Genomic DNA, 21,349 nt, shown 5'->3' with positions numbered 1-21,349 from the left:
TTTAAGTCAGGCACAGTTCCCTTATCTGTAAAACGGGTATGAGAATTTGCGATCACAAGGTCTCTCTGTGAGGAGGTCTGCAAAGTGGTGTATGGCACGTGGTCAACGGACATCAATCCATTCTTCTCATTTCACAGACAGGCCACCTGAGGCTCAGAGGGAGGCGGGGACTTGTCCCAGGCCACAAAGCCCAGGCTCCTACACAACCCAGTTCCTGTACCAGCTGTAGCCCCCATCCCCCTATTGTCTGCTGAGGGAGCTAGAGGTCAAGAGTCAATCAAATGTTCAGCCAATGCTTTTAAAAAAAAAAAAAAAGTTAAAGGCTTTAAATCACTCCGGCCACCCTCTGCCCCAGGGGGCCCCAGGCAAAGACCCTCTCCTCTCCCAGAAGGCCACTGGGAGGAGGAAATCTATCAACCAGCAGCCAGTATCCGGCAGGACCCCAGGCTAGGTCAGGCAGCTTACACGATAAGCTGCGCCTGAGGCAGGAAGCAGACAGGGTGGGAGGGGAGATGGGCTGGAGGGTCAGGTCTACTACAACAACCAGAGAACTAGGAAGGAGAGGACAAGGGCACCTGAGGCTCAGAGACAGATCTCAGCTTCCTGCCCCCAGCCCTCTATTTCACCGCCCAGAGCCCAAGTCCCTGGGGCCAGTCTAGACAGAATCAGGAAGGCACGAAAAGCACGTAATTTAGTTCATGGCGAAATGCAGGGCAGGTGTGGGGGAACCCCACCTCCAACCCCACTGCCTCGGCTACTGGGACAGGGAGGGCTCCAGCAGCTTCAGCACGCCGCCCACCAGGTGCAGGCTGCCTGTGACCAGCACGTGGATGGCAGCAGCCTCCTGGAGGACGATGGCCCCACTGCCTGCCACAGGGTGGGCAAAGAGGACCCGTGGGGGACTGGCTGGCTGAAAGACAGGGTCCCGGCCTTGGCTGATCCACTGCAAGGCGTGGGAAATGCAGCTGAAGACGAGGGAGCTGGTGCTGTGGGTGTGGGCTGGGCGGGGTGCCAGCAGCAGGGGTGCAGGCCCACCAGCCTCCGGGCTGGCCTGGTCCTCGTGCAGGCGGCTCCAGTGTTGCTGGTGTGCAAGGCAGCGGAGCAGCACCTGGTCCAGGGTCACTGTGAAGTTCTGTTGGTCTGCGGGGCACAGGGACGGGCGCATCAGTGAGGCAGCCGAGGGTCGGGGAGGGGGAAGCACGCTGTGAGCACCTGCACAATGCCAGGCTTTATACAAGCATCATCCGTCCTTACAGTGGGTGCTATGAGGAAACTGGGGCTCAGGAAGTTCAGTGAATGCCCATCGTCACAGAGCCGGTGAGGAACAGGGCCAGGCAGTTTAGCTTCAAAGCTGGGGCTTCTGCCTACCAAGCACATCTTTCTGCCCTAGCCTTATTGCCTTCATCTGTAAAACGGACAGGGTCCATCACCAGATGGGCATAAATACTTCCACAATGCAGACTCCCGGACTGTCCCCAGACAGTCTGATGTGGGGCCTGGGGATCTGTATTTTTTAGATTATGTCAAAAAAACTTTTAACATGATCCACAGTAAAAAATACATTTTACAGTGGCAACCCAGTACTCACATACGTGCACATATATGTTTGGAACAGAATCTTCATCAAATAATACCTACCCTTAACTTTGTGCAAGACACACTGACACTCTCTTCTCTATTCTATTTAAAATTTAAAATGCTGGTTGAGACCCACTAAACTGATTTCAAGAACCATCACTGGGTTGTAACCTGCATTTTGAAAAATAGTTTCACCAACAATTCTTTTTTCAGTATTGCAGTCACATGCAAAATTCAAAATGTACCAAAGGGTACTTATTTATACGATAAAACAAATCTAGTTCCTACCCAAGACCTTCAGTTCAAAAGCTCTCACCGTCACCAACAGAGCAATCCACCTCAGGGCCCTCCGCCCCCTGCCCACCGGAGGGACCATGCCTGTCACCTCTCACCTGCATTGTCCGTGGATGACACCTCTGTCAGGTTAGGGCAGAAAATGGTATAGTCAAACTGGCAGGGCTAGAAGGCCAAGGGGAGAAGCTCAGTGTCAGAGCCCTGAGAGGATGTCCCCCATCCCAACTTCCACACAGCACCCCCGGAGTCCACATACGCGTCCCCATCTCTGGAGATGCCCCCCCACCAGCTGAAGTGGAGTGATGCTGCATAAACCCAGCCACAACACTTCCATGCCCCCCATCTACCTCACTATGCCCTGCCTGGCCTGTGGCCTGGGCAGCATGGCCCAACACAGATGGGGAGACAGAGGCTGGAGCGGGGGACTGCATTTGCTTAAGGTGACCCAGCTACTGAGCACAAAGGATCGAGGTTCTGGATATGAAGAACAGCCTCAGCATACTGGTCTGTGAAATGGGAAACGATCACTAGGAGCCATTTCAGCCCTGACAGTCTAGGGCAGGCTCAGTTTCCTTGGGCAGAGAAGGGCCCCTCCCGATATGCTTTATAGCCCAGTGACTCCTTAAACGAAACTTTAGAAGCAGGTATCCTAGTAGCAGCCCTGTTCTATGGAGAGGCAAATTGAGGCTCGGGGAAATGCCATCTCTTATCCAGGGTCATATGCTAGCAGCTAAAACGGCCTGACAGGTGAATCCAGAGCCTGCACCTTATACCACTTACCTGGTCCTCACTGTAATCCTGGGCTTGAGTGTGACCATGGAGGAGAATGAGGACAATGACCTGTGACTTGACTTCCCTGTGCCCAGTGCTTTCACATTTAATCCTCAGTACAATTCAGGGGGGGAGAGGAAAAATCACTCCCATTCTACAGTTGAGGAAACGGAGGCTCAGGGATGAAGGCACCGCTGCTGGGGGTCAAAGCCAGAACCAGGGCTGGGTTGCCTGCTGTCCATCCCCCAGCCAGCCCCTCACCTGCAGCAGCTTCAGCAGGGCCGCGGAATCCCGGTCCCCAGTGGAGTTGAAGAGCAAGACACGCACCTCAGACCCGCTGTGTGAGTGGTGAGGAGCGGGAGAAGGGAGGGTCAGAGCGGCGCCTCCCACCCCTTCTCCGCGGGCCCCGCCCCATCCTTCCTCCAAAAACTTCCCTCCTCCCTACTGTCCCAGTCCGACCCCGTCCCTGCGTCCCGCCCCATCCTTCCCCGAGGCCCCGCCCCTCCCCACTGGCCCAGTCCTGCCCGGGGCCCCGCTCCACCCTTCCTCAAGGTTCCTCCCCTCTCCACTGGCCAAGTCCCGCCCCCGTAACCGGGTCCCGCCCCATCCTTACCCGAGGTCCCGCCCCAGCCCCGCCTCTGTCCGCTGCTCACCCGCCCGGCCTCTCGCGGCTGTGCAGCGCCTGGCGGAACCAGCGCACGCAGGCCTGCATGCTGCTGGTGGTGTGCGCGCCGTCCAGGTACCAAGTGAGGGGCCCCCGCCGCAGCAACTGCGTCCGGCCCGGCCACTCCGTGTCCCGAAGCCCTGGGGGAGGGGAGCAAGGCAGTCTTCCAGCGGCAGCCGCGAGGCTGCCCTTCTACATCCTCCCACTCCAGTCCTCAACTCGCACACACTACCCGCACACACTACCCGCCCGTAGAGCCCCCGCTGCTGGCCGCCCTGACAGCCCAGGAGCCTCTTACTGGGCACTAGCCACTGGGATCAGCTCTTTGGCTGCCTCATCTGGTGGAATCATCCAGGCGGCCCTGAGAGGGGGGCTGCTATCATATATCAGTCCCAAGTTTCAGGCAGAGAACCCTTAGCTCAGAGAGATTAGGTCACAGAGCAAGTGACACTTGGGGCTGGGATGTAATCCACCTAGCTCCAGGACTGTGTCATGGCCCTGACATGGGGCCTGGCACACAGTGGGCACACTGGAACCAACTGCTGAAGGGGCTTAACAGCCACGAGGACCTACTGTGTGCTGAAGGCTTCGGGGGCAAGCAAGAAGCCTGACAATATCACCATCCTCAAGAACCTCATAGTCTTATGATGATGGCGACAAGGATGGTAGTTTGGCAGCTACCAGTGGCTGGGCACTTTATCCCATATCTGCCAGGCTCTGGACTCAGTCCCTTAGTGATGTCACCTCACAGTGGGCCCTATCATCATCTCATTTGGCAGGTGGGGAAACGGGCTCAGAGAGAGTTCATGAACTCAAGGTGTGGGAAGCTTACTGACTTCAGTCCTTTCTCTTAAGGCACCATCTTGAATTGCCCCCACCTCTCAAACAGGAGACCAAAACAAACATCTGAAGCAGCCTGGCTGGGCAGGAAGGTCCAACTCACCATGCTGCATGTGGGACGTGGGCTGGAACACAGGTGCCAGGGGCAGCTGCCCCAGGAGGCTTGGCCTGGATGCCTTCAGCTCTCCAGTATCTGGGCAGGGGAGGGGAGGGAAGGGAGAGGGAGGGCTGTGTGGGACTCAGTGTGCTCAGGCCTCACCTAAGGGCCCTCAGAGGCAGGTTCCACATGTCCCCTGCCCACCCACTCACCTGCCCACTTACCCTGGTAGCCCTTTTGCTGCAGCCAGCAGCGAGCCAGCTGCAAGGCCAAGGCGGCATTGGACTGCTGGTGCTCCCCCTCCAGGCCCAGGGTCAGCAGTGGCCCCCCTTCCTCCAGGGCTTCTAGTGGTGGGCACAGGTAGAGGGGACACTGCAGAGGGGATGGGCAGCAGCTGGTCAGGGGTGCTGCTGCTGCCTCCTCGGCCAGCAGGCCCTCCCTGATGCCATCAGCCCTTCCATCTTTCCCCATCAACCACAACCCACCAAGTCCTGTTCCTAGAACCGAGATGTCCTCCAGCTGGACGAGCACAGATGAGCAAACTGAGGCCCCAAAGGATAAAGTACCTCCCCAGTCAGCCGCGCCCCCACCCAGCTGTTCCAATCAGACTCACTGAGATCTGCTGAGCGCGGTCCCTCAGCACTGCCAGGGGCCCGTCAGGCTGGAGCACGGTGAAGGCGGGGATGCCACACTGTGGAGGACACGGAGGGTGAGCCCAGGGTCCTCCACCTCCCATCACTGGCCCCCACATCCCTGGTTCTGGGTGGCCCACTCAGCCTTCCCCCCCATCAAACCTTTGGGAACCCCTCGATGGGGAAACTAAGGCCAGAGATGAGGCTCAACTTGTTCCAGTCCCATGCAGAGCTGGGACGAGAACCCAGACCCCACTGATGCCCAAGACCTCATCCTGAGTCAGGAGGATGCAAATGACCCTGCCACACCCGCCCCCACTTCCCTGAATCTTGGGGCCCAGGCCATCCATGTACCTCCCTCCCCAGGGCTGCCTGGTCACCTTAAAAATGCCCCCTTTCTGCCATGCGATCTTCTCCATCGTGTCCCCCAGAAGGCCAGTGTGGTCGATGCCAAGAGAGGAGACCCCACACACCACAGGCTTCCTGGGGGAAATGAAAGCGCCATGATGCCCCTGCCCCCGGCCACCGGGCTCCTGGCCACCATCCCTCTCCTCAAGCCGCTCCTCCTCACTTGACGATGTTGGTGCAGTCGTAAGCCCCGCCGATGCCCACTTCCATCACTGCCAGGTCCACCTGAAGAGGATCAGAGGACATGGCAGGGGGTACAGGGGCTCCTGAATGCCACACTGGAGCCCCTAGCCTGCTGAGATTCCCCTTCCCAAGGCCTGGAACACAGGGTTCTGGGGAGTGGCGAGCACACACACCTTCTCTTGGAGGAAGACATGGAAGGCCATGAGTGTGAGGAAGCGGAAGTAGCCAGGCATGGAGACACAGCTGCTGTCATCCTGTGGACAGGATCACATCAGAGCTCGGGGCCCCTGCAGCCTCTGCCCTGGGGAAGATGGTGTCCTGGGATGTGCAGTGCCCTCTGGGTCGGTCTACCCACCCACTCCGGGCCCCTTACCCTGCCCACCCACCAGCCCTCCGGCATGGGCACCTTGGTCTCCTCCAGCCGGTGGTAGAGGCGCCAGAAGTACTTGGTGAAGAGCTCGGGGCTTATGGGCTGCCCATTGATTCGGATCCGCTCACGCACCTGCACCAGGTGGGGAGAGCTGCCGAGAGACCTAGGGTCATCAGGACTCCCTTCCCAAGACCCCCAGGCTGTCCCCCTCCCCACAGTCAGACCTGTCTTTCAGAAAAACAAATCTAACTATGTCACTGCCCTGCTGAAAACCCTTCTGTCGCTTCCCCCTGCCCTTTAGAGTCCCAGCTCCTCATCTCAGCCTACCAGGCCCCGGTGGGTCTGATGCCACTGGCCTCACCTCTCACACATCCCTTGGTAGTTCCCTGTGCCCCGGCCCCTCTGGACTATTATTAGTTCCTCCAGCTCCACCCCCCACCAAATTTTCTATCTCCAGGCCTATACACAGGTCCACTCCACTGGTCTCAACTAAGACGGCTCCTCCAAAAAAGAGAAAGGACCCCGCCCTACCAGACTGCTCAGGCATGCTCTCTGGGCTCCCACAGTCCCCCATGCTTCCCCCATCCCACATCAATCAGTTACTCGGCCAACATCTGCCCCCATAATGTCTGTCTTCCTGCCCTTGAGGGCAAGGCCCCATCTGCTGTGTTCAAGCTGCATCCCCAGACTGGCCCATGAGGCCACATGGGCCCAAGTTAAAGGCTGGGTTTTTACCCCAAACATTATTTTGGAAGAGAGATTGTTGGCTTATATTTAAATCCTCAAAGGCCCTCTGGTATTATGAATCCACTCCATTTCTTTAATTTGAATGAAGAACTGTTGAGGGAAAACACATTGGTCTGAAATGACCTCAGTCAGCAGGTTTCAGATGCTTACAGAGGTCACTTGATGGAACTGGTAAAATAAAAGGAGGCAAAAATCTTGAACGCCCCAAGCTTAAGGACCAAATCCTGAGCAATCTACCATCATGTGAATCCCACTGCTCTACCAGTGACAGGCTTAAGAAGGCATGTACAGCTCCAGGGAAGAGAGACCCATGTCTAACCACCCTGACCCCCCATCCTCTGGTGTGAGTTTAGATGCCTGAATGCAGCCAAGAGGGGGTGCTGCCTGGAGGGCAAAGCAGCAGCTGAGGCTGGCACAGCGGAAGGGCTCCCTTCCTCTGCCCACCTGGGAGCTCTCAACAGAGTTGTCATAAACTACGCTTACTGTTTAAGCCCTCTCTAGCCTGGTTTTCTGCTCCTTATGGCAAAGATGCCCTAGTTGATAAATATTTCTATGTGATTTAAAAACTGTATAAATAAAATAAATAAATAAAAACTGTATAAGGAATTTAAGTTAATAAAAAGATATCTGAGGGGCTTCCCTGGTGGCGCAGTGGTTGAGAATCCGCCTGCCAATGCAGGGGACACGGGTTCGAGCCCTGGTCTGGGAAGATCCCACATGCCGCGGAGCAACTAAGCCCGTGAGCCACAATTACTGAGCCTGCGCATCTGGAGCCTGTGCTCCGCAACAAGAGAGGCCGCAATAATGAAAGGCCCGCGCACCGCGATGAAGAGTGGCGCCCACTTGCCGCAACTAGAGAAAGCCCTCGCACAGAAACGAAGACCCGACACAGCCATAAATAAATAAATAAATAAAAATTGTATAACTTAAAAAAAAAAAAAAAAAAATGTAACAGCTCTCCTGTTTAAAAAAAAAAGATATCTGAGGGACTTCCTTGGTGGTCCAGTGGTTAAGACTCTGCACTTCTAAAGCAGGGGGCACGGGTTCGATCCCTGGTTGGGGAATTAAGATCCCGCGTGCCGCTAAGCGTGGCCAAATAAATAAATAAATAAATAAAAAGATATCTGACTATTCCAGCTGTGTATTTCGTTTATCCATTCAAGTTGCTGCCCCCCTCCCCAATTTCTTTCCATTATGAAAATTAAAGATTGCCATAAACTTGGGCTAACTGGTAAATGCTAACTGAATGTTTGTTGAATGAATGAACACTAGGCAGGGAGACATGCAGCTGAGCTGCTGGGGGTGACCCTGGCCCTGAGGTGCTGGCTGGTTCCACAGCCCCCCAGAGAGCTAGGAGACACCACATCCCTCTGTACCTCAGTACCTAAAGAATCCCGTCTTCAGGCCATAGCTTCGGAGGATACGTTCAGTGAAGGCACAGGTGGAGCCCTAGAAGAAAAGGTGTTGTCGGGGCAGGTCCCCCCCACCCCACCCCACCCCACCAAGTGCACGTCCTACACCTGGGTCCTGTGGCTCACCTTCCCCTTGGTCCCAGTGATGTGGATGATGTTCAGTTGGTCCAAGTCCTCCACCTAGGACAGACGGACAAGGTCCCCGCCTCAGCCACAGGACTCACAGACAGATGGGAATGGGGGGGTGGTCAGAGGCCCTCCCCACCTTACCTGCAGCCCACTCCGTGCCAAGTACAACTTCATGGCTTCCAGTTGTGTCTGGGGGTCACCCCGCTGGCGCTTCACCTGCTCCAGGTAGTTGGCGTTGGTCTGCAGGGTGTTGAGTGTGCGCACAGCATCCTGGCAATGAGTCCCCAGGTAGTAGGTTAAGGCTCATTAGGGGTCCATAGGCACAGAGGAACCCAGCATACCAGTGGCCAGGGCCAGGGTCCAGGCCTGCCATGCCAGCTCTGTTTCCCCAGCCTAGAGGTTAGCCACCAGTGAGAAAGAAGTGGCATCTTTCCAGTTCTAGCAGAAATGGGAGCCTAGGGCAGTTCAGACCCACCCAGGGAGTGCCAGGCAAAGCAGGCAAAATGACTAACGGCCTATCCTTGCTTCCTGTTCGGCCTCTCCAGGCTTCACTCTCAGGCTTTTGCCCTCATTCTCTCCATGGTCCACCACTATATTGGGCCCCTCTTAGGGCAGGGCCAGAATTACAGAAGGCTGGGGTCTTAGAACTGAAAGAATTAGAACTAGGAATTCCTGGAGGCTTCCATGCCCAGGACTGGGCATGAGGATTGGGGTTCCACATTCTGACCCAGAGAAGAGTTGCTTGAAGCAACCAGATGGGGAAGAGGAGTCTCAGGGGGAGGAAGGGTGTGCCAGGGTCACTCAGACAAGAAGGCAAGTAGGTATAGCCTCAGGACTATACTATACTTCCACTTGGGGGAGGGGTGGGGTGGAAGTGGGGGTGATGTTTATTTCCCCTCAGGGCCTCAGTGGCTGGTTGGAGGACCCACTCTCATCACACTGGTGTCACCTGCCTGGCCAGCATCAGGTTCTGGTCTCTGGCAACTGGCCCCTGGCACAGAGCCAGGAGGAAGCTTTCTGTTTTCCAGATTCTTGCACTACCCCCACTGCTCCGAGTCCTGCCTGCTCCCCAATTCCAGGCACTTGGATCTTCATCTCCTGAATCCTAGAGATGCCAACCCAGACCTATACTCTGGGTCTCCCAAGTCTGGACTCCTGAATCCCTTTCCCCTCCCTCACCCCAACTGCTGGTTCTGAGTCCGGAGACACTGGAACTCCAGAATCTCAGCTGAGCCACTGGATCCCTTGGTCCTATCACACGGCGTCCCTTCCCATTCTCTATCGCGTACACTTCAGCCTCAGACTTCCCAAATCCGGTACCCCAGGTCCAACTTCCTGGTGCCTGTCCCCACCTCCGGAATCCAGGATGGCCCCGCCCCCCTGAGTCCCCCAGTCCCAGGCTCCTGGCCCCTCTCTCAGCTGGCGGAGGCCAGATGCCAAGTGCCTCAGGCCCGGCTCACGTGTCATTGCAGGACCTCCCTCCAATACCTGATACTCCATGCCGGGCTCCTGTGGCGCAGGCCACGCGCTCAATACTCGCCTCGCTGCGACCCCGGTTGTTGCACCACGCGAAGAAACCGCTGCCAGGAAGAGAGCCGCGCGCAGGTGGCAGCGTGCCCGCGACATAGTAGAGATGCAAGCGGCGGCACGCTAGGCCCGGACCGAATACTCCACGCCCCTCGCCTGGCTCCGCCCCCGACTCGCCTCCGCCCTCCGCCACTCAGCGTTTCCCAACAAGCCCACCGGCACCAATAAGAATCTGCGGGACGCCATCCTTGTGAGGGGCAGGCCCCGGGGCGGGGCGGAGAGCTTCATTCATGTTTATGAGGGGCACGGTCCCGAGCGAGTCCTCTGCCTTAGAGAAATACGCGCTCCTTTTCGTCATCATCCTCTCAAGGATCCGGCCGCGCCCCCCAAATTAGCCAGTCCCAGTCAGCAGCCCTGCTCCAGGCCAGAACCAGCTTCGAGCCGGGACAGAATGACAGAACTGGCGGACAGCTTAGGGAGATCGCTGAATCCTGGCCCCAAAACGCCCCGACCCAGCGCAGAGACCCCGGGCGGCGGGGATGCGGCCTCTGCTCTGTCGAATCTGGGAGCTCGATTGTGGGGCAATAGGCCAAAAACCAGGCACCTACGCTACTGGGGCCCCTAACCGTTCCTGGGCAGCCTGGGAAGGCTTCCTGGAAGAGGCGACATCCTGGCCTCACGAGGCCTGGAGATGGAGCGCAGTCAGAGAGCCCTGGGGTGACAGGATGCCAGATCCAGCAGGACCTTGTAGCCTTATAAGAAATTGGATTACATTTAGATGACAATAAAATGGTTCTAAGGAGGGATGACAAGATCAGATTTGCCCTTTGGAAGATTTGCTGTTTGGGGAATTGATGGGAGAGCCACCCACGGAGGGGGCAATAATCTGTCCTACCTGTGGGTGGAAGACTCCCATTTGTCCTGGAGTTTTCAGAACTTTTTCTGTCTATGACCTTCTTAGCCCCAACTGCTAGCATGGAAAAAAGTAGTATGGAGATTCCCTTTCTACAGCTGAGATCTGGAAAGGTGTGTGTGTTTGGGGGGGTGGGGGTGGGGGAATGTCTGCAAAAACCCTCCAGGGAAGTTTCCTCAGATAAAAGGCAGTCCCTTAACAACTGATGGGGTTTCAGAACCAGTAGCCCCTCCCGCTTTCCTGCAGGCATTGGGGATAAATATTTATCAGAGATTGTTTGATTTTGAAATAAACAAATATGTTGAGAAGACTCTGTCATTGGCTGGACTTCCGCTTTTCATATCACTGCAGGGTGCCCCACCCCTGCCGCATGGGAGACAGAGAAGTCCTTTTCTCTCTTAGTGTTCTTTTTTTTTAATCATTGAAACTTTCTTTATACATTATAATTTAATAATTGAATAAAAAATAATCATAAAGAGGCTTTAAATGATTTTTCTTTTGCTTAACCCTCGCCCCCAACCCCCAACCCCCAACCCCGGTTCTCTTTTGGTAATTCTCATTGACAGCCAAGTGTGTGTCTCACGGTTGTCTATGCTCATGAAATCCCAGACACACCTAGACATCTATAAGGCCTTGATCTTTTTTGGTTTTGGTTTTGGTTTTAGTTTTTGGGGGTTTTTTGGTGGTGGGGGGAGGTGGCACGCCCCACCTGGTTTCCAGGATCTCAGTTCCTAGACCAGGGATTGAACCTCGGCCACGGCAGTGAAAGCACGGAATCCTAACCAGCAGACCACCAGGGAACTCCTTATAGGGCCTTGTTGAGGCAGACAACAAGATTTTTGGCATCTTAACTTTCTTACTCAACAATAAGCTCATAGGGATCCCTCTAAGACATTTACTTAACAAATAGTTAAGTAGCATCTTTCTGGGCCAGGCACTGTTTTAAACACATTCTACACAGTTGCTCATTTAATCAACAAAACTCTATGAAACAGGTGCTAGTATTATATCCTGTTTCACAAGTGAGGAAACTGAGACACAAAGGAATAAAGACACATGCTCAAGTCACAAACTCAAGCTTTGAACTCTGGCCCCGGAGTCCTTATTCCTAGCCTCTGTACCTCCTTCCTGCCGCCCTCCCCCACTGTGGGTGAGGGGGCGCTGCTAACTCAGCAGCAGTGGCTGTACCCTAATGCATCCCCCACTTGCCTGCAGTGTTCTGCCGCAGTGGATAGCATCTACACCAGGGGCTTATATTTCTGCGGGTGAGATTGCACGGAGGGGGACAGTTGGGTCCAGGGGTGTTTGCATTCCTTCCCGCCAACACTTGTAAACATTGCAGCCCACCAGCTGTGTAGTGTGAGGAGAGCCCCCTTCTTCCAGAATGTCCCCCAGACGACTGGGTGTAGGGTACCCTGTCATTCGTACTCTGCATTTCCCTGGCTGCAGTGAAATTGAGCATCTTTCCAGGCATTTATTTTAGTAAACTGCCTCTCACTCATCCTTGGCCTATATCTATTTCCAACGTCTGTTCAGCACCTTATTGTCAATTATAAAGCACTTTGGGTATCAAAGATGTGAGTCCTCAGTTCTGTCCTCTCTATGGGAAGTATTTTTTTCTTAATCTATTAGTGGTGGCCCCAGTTGATTCATTTGTAACAGCGGGTATTGGAGGTCTCGGCCATTCTTCCAAGAATAAGATCCCAGGGAAAATGAGATCCCAGGAGGGAGACTCCCTCCTCATTTGGATGATTTGGAAGCAAGTCTTCCAAAGTGCAAATCTGACCTTTTCATCCCTCCTTAGAACCATTTTATTGTCTTCTAAATGTAATTCAATTTCTTATTGGAAAATCCCATTGCCTACTTTCCTGAATCTTAACTGATTTCTTTCCCTTTGTTCTGAGCAAAGCAGTCCTGTCAGTTCTCCCCTCTGGCCTGATACAGCCCTTCTCTAGGGTGGGGTGGACTCATAGTCCTAAAAAATCGTTGAGGGCTTCCCTGGTGGCGCAGTGGTTGAGAATCCGCCTGCCAATGCAGGGGACACGGGTTCGGGCCCTGGTCCGGGAGGATCCCACATGCCGCGGAGCAACTAGGCCCGTGAGCCACAACTACTGAGCCTGCGCGTCTGGAGCCTGTGCTCCGCAACAAGAGAGGCCGCGATAGTGAGAGGCCCGCGCACCGCGATGAAGAGTGGCCCCCGCTTGCCGCAACTAGGGAAAGCCCTCACACAGAAACGAAGACCCAACACAGCCATAAATAAATAAATAAATAAATATTTTAAAAAAAAAAAAAGAAAAAATCGTTGAACTACACACCTCAGCTCCAGCTGGAAACAGAAATAGATGTAGAGACACAGAAGGCAAGAAACAGCACAGAAAATTCCAGGGATCCTATTTGGTATCATCCCAGTTGTGCAGGAAATTATAACTGGTGACTGGAGCCTTGGTAAAGTCACCCAGTGGCCTTAGGCATGTCACCTGTCCCCTGGACCTCTGCTTCCTCCATGGTCTCCAAGGACAAAATTTTTTTTGGCCGTGCCGTGTGGCCTGCAGGATCTTGGCAGTGAAGGTGCTGAGTCCTAACCACTGGACCACCAGGGAGTTCCCTCCAACGACAATTTTCATAGCCAGTGACGCCAGGAAATTTAAAAGGGGAGGGGATAGAATAGGTTTATTTTCTTTTCCTTATTCAAACTTTTCCTTACTTTTTATTTTGTTTTTAAGTTCTAAATTTTTTTTTTTTTTTTTTGGATGGGTGATACATCATATCATTCAAATAGTCAGAGGTACAAAAAGGAACACAGAGAAAAGCTTCCCTCCCACCCCAGGTCTTAGCATCCTTATTCCCCTCCCCAAAAGCAAAGCTATGTTTCTTGTGATCTTTCCAGAGACATTTTATGCATTTATAAGCAAATACAAATATATTTTGATTTCCCTTTTATACTCAGAGATAGCAGCAGACTATCTGCTATACATGAGTCTGCATTGTACTTTTTCCACATACCTTTATATCCTGGACCTTATTCTGGACTGTGTTGGCACCTAAGAGCTGCCCCATTGGCTAATTTGTTTTTTCAAAGCTGCATAGTACTCCTTGCTGAAGAAGTACTGTCGTGTATTTGGCCAGTCTCCTACTGATGGACATTTAGGTTTTCAATATTTTGCCATCACAAGCAATGCTACAATGGGTAACATCATTTCTTCCATGTGTGAGCACATCTGATGGATAAATTCCAGGAAGTGCAATGGCTAGGTCAAAGGTGATTTGCATTTGACACTTTCATACAGATTGCCACGTTGCCCTCCAGAGGGACAGGACTGGTTTCCACCCCCATGCCCCTGCAGGGCATGAGCCAGCTGCTTCCTCACCAACATACACTGTTAGCCAACTCTGATCTTGCCAATTGCATAGGTGGAAAAAGGAATTCTCAGGGTAGTTATCATTTGCATTTATTTTATTGTGAAGGAGGGTGAGCATTTTTCTTGTGTTTAAAAGTCATTTGTATTTCTTTAGCGGTCCACTCCTCTCCTTTGCATCATTGCTTTTAATTTGAAAAGCCACAGATGTTTGTAGAAGAAAATAGAGAAATGTATAAAGGAGAAAATCAAAGGCATCTTAATAGGGCACCTGGAGAGCCGCTGTTGGCCTTTTGGTGCCACCACGGAGGTGTTCTCAGTCTCCATAAAGAACAGTAGAAACAAAGGCATTGTCTGGAGAGCAAAGAAAAGAAAACAAGGGCACAGAGAAACTGGCAAGCAGGCCAGTGTCCACCCACGGTGAGGCAGGTCTGCAGGCATGTGTGGAGGGTTAAGTGAGGGGCCAGGGCTCCTGCTTCAACCCACGCCCTCCCAAAGGGAAAAGATGTGAATCCATCCATTCCCTCATTCATTTGATGAGAAACTGTCTCTATGCCAGATCTGGGCTGGGTGCTGGGGACACTGGGTTCTGGGGACAGATGACAAGGCTCTGCTCTTGGAGTGCCCTGTCCAGGGGGCAAGAGAATAATAAAGAATGAAACTTGCGAAGAAATATTTGCAACCCCTGATTAGAGTCTGTAGGGGCAGGAGTCTGAGGCCCAGAGAGGGACAGAGACAGCTCGGGGCCACACAACAGGTCAGCAAAGGCACCATGCTGGGCTTTCTAAATTCAGATCTGCCTGAGTTACTGCCCCCTCTCCTGCCTCATCATGACAGCTGGAAAGGACTTCAGAAATTGGCCTTGGCCTCTTCCACCTCCACCCAACATTTGCCTCTGCCTGAAACACCCTTCCCCTAAGCTCTTCCTCTTTGCTTTTTTGGGTGGGTTCTTTTCGCTATTATTAAGCACTTATCCCTGTACTTGGCATTGCAATCTCTCTCTTTTTTTAATAAATTTATTTTATTTATTTATTTATTTTTGGCTGCGTTGGGTCTTCCTTGCTGTGCATGGGCTTTCTCTAATTGCCGCGAGCAGGGGCTACTCTTCGTTGTGGTGCGCGGGCTTCTCATTGCGGTGGCTTCTCTTGTTGCAGAGCACGGACTCTAGGCGTGCGGGTTTCGGTAGTTGTGGCACACGGGCCTAGTTGCTCCGCGGCACGTGGGATCTTCCCGGACCAGGGCTCGAACCCATGTCCCCTGCACTGGCAGGCGGATTCTTAACCACTGCGCCACCAGGGAAGCCCTGCAATCTCTTTTTAGTTCTCACAAGAATTGTATGAATTAGAGATTATCCCCACTTTACAGGTAGCGAAATAGAGGCTCACAGAGGGTAAGCAACTCACTCAGGGTGACACAGCCAGGATGCTGCAGAGCCAAGATACAAACCCAGATTTCCTGGCTCTAACACGTGCCCCTACTCTCTACCACTTGTCTGGTCAATCTCTGCTGTCAATGCGCTGTGTGACCTTGGGCAATTCGCTTCCTCTCTCTGATCCTGACTCTCAGTCTCCTCCTTAGTAGAACAAGGGTTGAAATGAGTTCTGTCCCAGGTCATAATTTCTAGGGGGGTCTTGCTGAGGACAAGAGCCTCCAAAGGCCACCGCACTCCGCAGAACCTGGACTAGAGGAGTCCTGCTGCCCCTTCGCCGCTCCCATCCAGGGTTCTGTGGAGACCAAGGGAGGTTCAAGCTCATAGGCAGGTTTACGCAGAAGCCTAGCATTCAGAAGGGAGGTACATTTCTGATGGCCACACCAGGGTTCTGTCCCTCCGATATACATAAGGACTTCCCCACCTCTGAATATCAATTCATATCCAGTGACCTACAAGAAAACACTTTTCTGTCACTGGGTGAAAAGAAACTTGCCTTAAACAGAATTCCACACCCTCAGCGGCACAGCCTCTCCTTACCCTCGCCCCGACTCTGGCTACAGAGGTGTTTAATGGATTTAGTTTATTAGGAGGGCAGCGAACCTTGAAAATGGGCCTCCCTTTGACCCTGCAATTCTACTACTTCTAAAAATGACCCTGAGGAAACAAACAATTGGAACTGTGCTCAGAGCCCCACGTGCTGTTTATCACTCTCCAGTGGCAGGTGACACGGTTGGTGACCTGACAACGCCCTCCTTCCTGAAACCCTTTGTTCTCTGGGCTTCCCCGACACCTCCCTCCCCCATTCTCCTTCTTCCTTGCTGGGTGTGCCTTGCTGGCCCTGCCTTCTCCCTTCCAGTCTCCTCACCTTGGCGGCCAGGGGCTCATGCCTCTCTCCAAGGTGGTTCCTGCTGTTCTGGCTCTATGATGATGTCTGACTTTCAAATGTCCCTCTTTGCTGAGCTACCAGACATGAGCATCTGGTGACCTGATGCCTGCAGGCATTTCTGCCTTAAAACCTGCTGCTCCCCAGGACTTCCCAGCACGGAACAGCTCCACCATCCACCTAGGGGCTCAAGTCTAAAGCTGGGCCTCACCCTGGGTTTCTCTCCCCATCACCCCCGAGCCCCCCCGCCCCAGCCTCTCCAGCAGCCATTCCCATCCCTCCAGTGGCATCTCAGGCTGCCACTGCAGGTCTACCCTATAGCCTCCTTGCTGCTGTTCCTCTCTACCCTTACAACCATAACCATTCTCCATCATTTTTAAAGAAACACAGATCTCATCTCTCCTGCTTCAAATCTTCCAGTGGATTCCCACTGCACTTAGGATGAGGTCCAAACTTCTGATCTTACCTTCTCTAACCATTGCCCCCCCGCAGCCCTGCTGTCCTCCTCTGATTCGCAACCATGCCAAGTTCATGCCCACCTTTGTGAAAGTCCGCACCTAGTGAGCACCTAGCATTAAAAGTATGCATTTAGGGCTTCCCTGGTGGCGCAGTGGTTGAGAGTCTGCCTGCCAATGCAGGGGACATGGGTTCGAGTCCTGGTTTGGGAGGATCTCACATGCTGCGGAGCGGCTAGGCCCGTGAGCCACAATTACTGAGCCTGCGCGTCTGGAGCCTGTGCCCCGCAATAAGAGAGGCCGCGATAGTGAGAGGCCCGCGCACCGCGATGAAGAGTGGCCCCCACTTGCCGCAACTAGAGAAAGCCCTCGCACAGAAACGAAGACCCAACACAGCCAAAAATAAATAAATAAATAAGCCTACACCTTTAAAAAAAAAAAAAAGTATGCATTTAATCCTCCCAACAGCTTTAGGAGTACCGTGATTATCCTCCTTATGAAGATGGGAAACTGAGGCACAGACGGGTTACGCAGCCAGCCAAAGGTCACACAGAGTGAACGCATGACAGAGCCTCAGGGCCTTCGCACTGGGGTTCCTTCTGCCTGGAATGTTCTTCCCCTCAAAGTTCACATGACCGATTCATGATCATTCCAGGTCTCTGCTCAAACGGCACCTTCTTGCCACATTCTTTTCACCATCTACCCTTTTGTACCTTTTGAATTTTGAACCACGTGATTGTATTAGCATTTCAAAATAAACGTTTTCTAAAAGAGTGTTATAAATCTCGATCTAAGAAGACCCTTAAGGGAACAAATCTGTTGATGAGACAGTATGGACAGTGGGATCCCATTTTTGTTAAAATAATTATAATTTAGAAAACAGCCTGGGTGTAATTTCCCCAAATGGTAACTGTAATGAGCTCTGAGCGGTGAGGCTAGAGGTGCTTTTTTAATATATACATGTATATTTTTTTCTTTTTTAAAAATTTTATTTAGAGGTGACTTTATTTTTTTGGCCGTACCGCACGGCTTATAGGATCTTAGTTCCCCAACTAGGGATTGAACCTGGGCCACGGCCCTGAAAGCTCCGAGTCCTAACCACTGGGAAGCCAGGGAATTCCCTAGAGGCAACTTTTACCTTCCTTTCACTTGTATGTGTCTTATAATTTTTCCCCTGGGAACATGCATAAGTGGGAAGAAGAATGAATGATTTCTTCCACACTGGGTGGCTGGCACTTCAGAGCTCTTCTTGACCAACCATCTCGGTCAGCAGTTGGGGACACTGAGGCCAGCAAGGGGCCCGAATTGATCCGGAAGCAGGTGTGGCTCCTGGATGCTCCTGGGGTGTTCCTGGGGTCCCCACTCATGGCCAAGAAGGTCCTTTGGAGGGCACCGGACATGTGGCCTGGGGCCTTGAGGTGGGCCAGGTCACAGAAAGGTTGGTTTCAGTTCTGTCACCTCTCCGAGGGGTCTGAATGCTCTCCGAGCTGGTCGAGCCCTTCTCTGCTCAAACTTGAGAGCAGGTGTCTTACCAATTTTCAGAGGGAAAAAAAAAGTGTGGAATATTTTTTCTCAATTTTTTATCACACTCTGAAATCACAATTGTCCTCAGTACCTGCTCCCTGGGGTATAAAATTTACTGAGCCTCCTCCTTGCCATTTAACAGGTGAGGAAACTGAGGACAAGAGGAGAGGAATCACCTGTGAAGGTCACCAACTAGCAAGTTGGTTCAAAGATTCAGCTCAGTTCCAGCTCCTTTTGATTCCACATTTAGCCCCTCTGATCAAGCTGGGAATCCCTGGCTTTTTTTTTTTTTTCTTGTAATATGGATTTTCTTAAATAACAGCTTATGTGAGTTCTTTCTAGACAGCAGCGCTGTGCGAAGACATTTACACGCATATATTTCGTTTGATCATCACACTCACCCTGTGAGGAAGGCTCTGTTCTGGGCAGGACCCATTTCTCAGGGGAGGCAACAAAGGCCTAACGGGGGAAGTGGCTTAGTCATTCACAGGCGTCTGTAACACCAAGCCCCACGCTGCACCCCGGGCACCCATGGACCCCGCCCCCACCTGCCCTCTGCCCTTGGACGTGCCTGGTCATCTGGTCAACTGGGCTCTGGCTTTGAGCCGGCTCTCAGTTCAGAGGGTGGCCCTGTTGGTGATGAGGAGCCCTGTGAAAGGCCAATCCTCCCCAGCTCCTGGGGCCACCCTCAGTTCTTTCCCCCCGGTGAGGGGACCACACCGTGTGACAGGTCACCTCACCTCTCTAGGGTCCTGGCCTCTAGAGTGAGGGGGCCTGGATGACCTTGCAGAGGCCATAGCTGCCAAACCCTGGCTTCTGGGGCTGCCCTTCCTCTGCTGCTGGGCAGCAGGCTCTGTCTGTCACGAGGTCTGGGGAGAAGTGGCCCGCCTGGCGTGCGGCCCCTGGGAACGCCGGCTGAGTGCTGCAGGGCCTCGGACGGCCATCCCGAGAGGGAGGGAGGCACTGTCTCGTGGTGCCCATTCTACAGAGGAGGAAACCGAGGCTTGGTGAGCCTAAGAAACTTGTCTAGTGTCTGACAGAACCTAGACTCCTGTAGCCCAGCCCGGGGTTCCCATCTCCAGCTCTGGCCGGTCTCCGCCAGGGACTGGCTCTGCAGCTTCCCAGCTGGTGGGCTTCGGCCTCGGCCACGGCCAGTCTCCTCGTCCCCTGAAGCCCTGTTTCCTCATCTGTAAAGCGGGTGGACACAGTCCTTCCAGCCTCAGAGGGCCGGAGGAGGTGAATGAGGTAGGGCTGGGCCCAGAGCACAGAGCAAGGTCTCCACACATGAGCAAGGTTAGGAATCTTTAACAGGCCGAGTCCTTAAATGCTCTTAACCGCACCTTCCACATCTATGAAATGCAGATAATAGTGGTCTCAGATCCATAAAACGCAGACAACAATGGGCACAGGGCCCAGCAGGTAGTAAGCACTTTGATCAATGTTGACATTATTATTATTTTTATTATTATCATCAAAATGGAGCTAACAGCCCTTCCTCACAGATCAGTCCGGAGAGTTAAATCAGAAGAAAACCAGTCTGTAAACGGGGCCTGGCACGCAGGAGGACCCTTGAGACTGCCTCTGCCACCTCCCAAGCCTGCCGCGGGGTCTCCCCTAGAGACCTCCCTCCAGAGCTTCCCATGCCCACACTGGGTGGGAGCTTCTGTGGCGCTTCCAGCTGGGCGGAAGGGGGGCTATGAGGCCTGTGGGGAGGGGTGGGGGCGGCCCTTGAGCACCCCAGGCCTTCAGAACAAGGCTTATGATGACAAGATTTTTCCCTTGGGGCCCCGCAAAGTGCGGGGTTACTATCATCACTAATGGCCTTGGATCCCTGGGGGCTATTTACACCCTTTGTACAAAGGAAGAGTTTAGAGAGGCAGGCCCCCTGTCCAAGGTCACCGTGTTTTCCTACCTGGAAGGAGGCAGCTTTAGCCGAGAGAGGACCCCTGCATGAGCCCGGCTGCTCCATGGGTGCTTCCCACCAGAGCTTCTCAGACACTGGCCAGGAGGTAGCCAGGGACCTGGCACCTCTCATCCCTGGGCTTCCTGCTCCCTGACCGGCTGGGTCACGAAGTGACTCACAGGTGTGGGTACCCCTGCCAAGCCTGCCCTGGGCTGGGCCAGAGAGGGGAGGGGGAAGTTGGGGGGATTCCCAAGACCTCGTAGCCTTCTCCCACCCTGATGTCGGGTGAGGCGGGGTGGGGAGTGTGCTGGGAGGCAGGTCTTCCCTGATAGGTCTCTGCTCTCATCCTGGGATCAGCCCAGGGATCTCAGCCTCCCCGGCTGTTTTCCGAGCGCAGGACTAGTCAGGATCTCCCTGTGAGTTAAATAACAACCGGCGGAGGTTAAAGGTGAGCAGGCAGAACGGGGTGTGTAGGGAGGGGGCACTTGGGAGACTTCCGGACCTTGGGGCTGGGCTTCCTGCCCAGTGTGGCTGGCTTTATCTGGCCTCTCTTATCACAGCCCACCCCTCTCCTTACCTCCCCTTACCGTTACGGCCGTTTCCCTGGCCCTGCCAGGCTGGGATCCCTGGAGAGGGGGGATAGGACACGGGGTGCCCTTGACCTAAGGCGTCCAAGCCTGCCAGGGGGAGGGCTGTGTCACCAAATCATTTGATTAAAAAGATGCCAGGACACAGACCCAGTCCTCGGCCTGCAGGGTGACATCAAGGGCCTGTCCAGACGAGCTGGCAAAGGCCGTTCCCAGTTCCACAGCCTTTCCAGCCATCCGCTTGACCGCTGGCTGACTCACTCCTGCATTTGGGAGACTCCCAGGTGCCAGGCTGCCTCCAGATGATGCCTCCACAAGGCCCTGCCCCCTGGGAGCATTTATTCCTGGCTCCGCACCTCCCTCCACAGATGGGGATGACACCACATCACCCCAGGGTTCAAGGCTGAAGGGGTCAGACCCACATCTGCCCGGCTAGTCCCAGCCTCCTCTCTGGGGTGTTCTATGGGGACATGGGGAGGTGGGGAGAGCTCAGAGCCAGAAGCTCCAGGGTTTAGGGCCTGTTTTGGTTGTTTTAAAATACAGTTTAGGGCTTCCCTGGTGGCGCAGTGGTTAAGAATCCTCCTGCCAATGCAGGGGACACATGTTCGAGCCCTGGTCCGGGAAGATCCCACATGCTGCGGAGA

General features: G+C 53.7%; 1 protein-coding gene across 4 annotated transcripts; it reads right to left on the bottom strand.

The window, feature by feature from the left end:
- Positions 1 to 672: 672 nt before the first annotated feature.
- FPGS (folylpolyglutamate synthase) lies at positions 673 to 20,250 on the bottom strand. Of its 4 annotated transcripts, none has more exons than XM_059925691.1 (15): positions 20,128 to 20,250; positions 8,267 to 8,395; positions 8,123 to 8,176; positions 7,969 to 8,033; positions 5,874 to 5,988; positions 5,641 to 5,721; positions 5,448 to 5,509; positions 5,257 to 5,359; positions 4,858 to 4,935; positions 4,469 to 4,616; positions 4,251 to 4,340; positions 3,297 to 3,447; positions 2,905 to 2,980; positions 1,971 to 2,037; positions 673 to 1,140 (listed from the first exon to the last, which is right to left on the bottom strand). In XM_059925691.1, the coding sequence occupies exons 1-15, from the start codon at positions 20,248 to 20,250 to the stop codon at positions 755 to 757; spliced, it is 1,728 nt and encodes a 575-aa protein (XP_059781674.1). In that variant the 3' UTR covers positions 673 to 754. The 4 variants fall into 4 exon arrangements, with proteins under 4 accessions (XP_059781674.1, XP_059781673.1, XP_059781677.1 ...); XM_059925690.1 differs by lacking the exon at positions 20,128 to 20,250 and adding an exon at positions 9,614 to 9,798; XM_059925694.1 differs by lacking the exon at positions 20,128 to 20,250 and adding an exon at positions 9,305 to 9,403.
- Between the last annotated feature and the right edge of the window lie 1,099 nt (positions 20,251 to 21,349).

This window comes from Balaenoptera ricei, chromosome 6 (assembly GCF_028023285.1).
Source record: "Balaenoptera ricei isolate mBalRic1 chromosome 6, mBalRic1.hap2, whole genome shotgun sequence".
Taxonomy (NCBI): Eukaryota; Metazoa; Chordata; class Mammalia; order Artiodactyla; family Balaenopteridae; genus Balaenoptera; species Balaenoptera ricei.
Note: the sequence above shows the minus strand (reverse complement) of the source record. Positions and strands in the feature narration are given on the sequence as shown.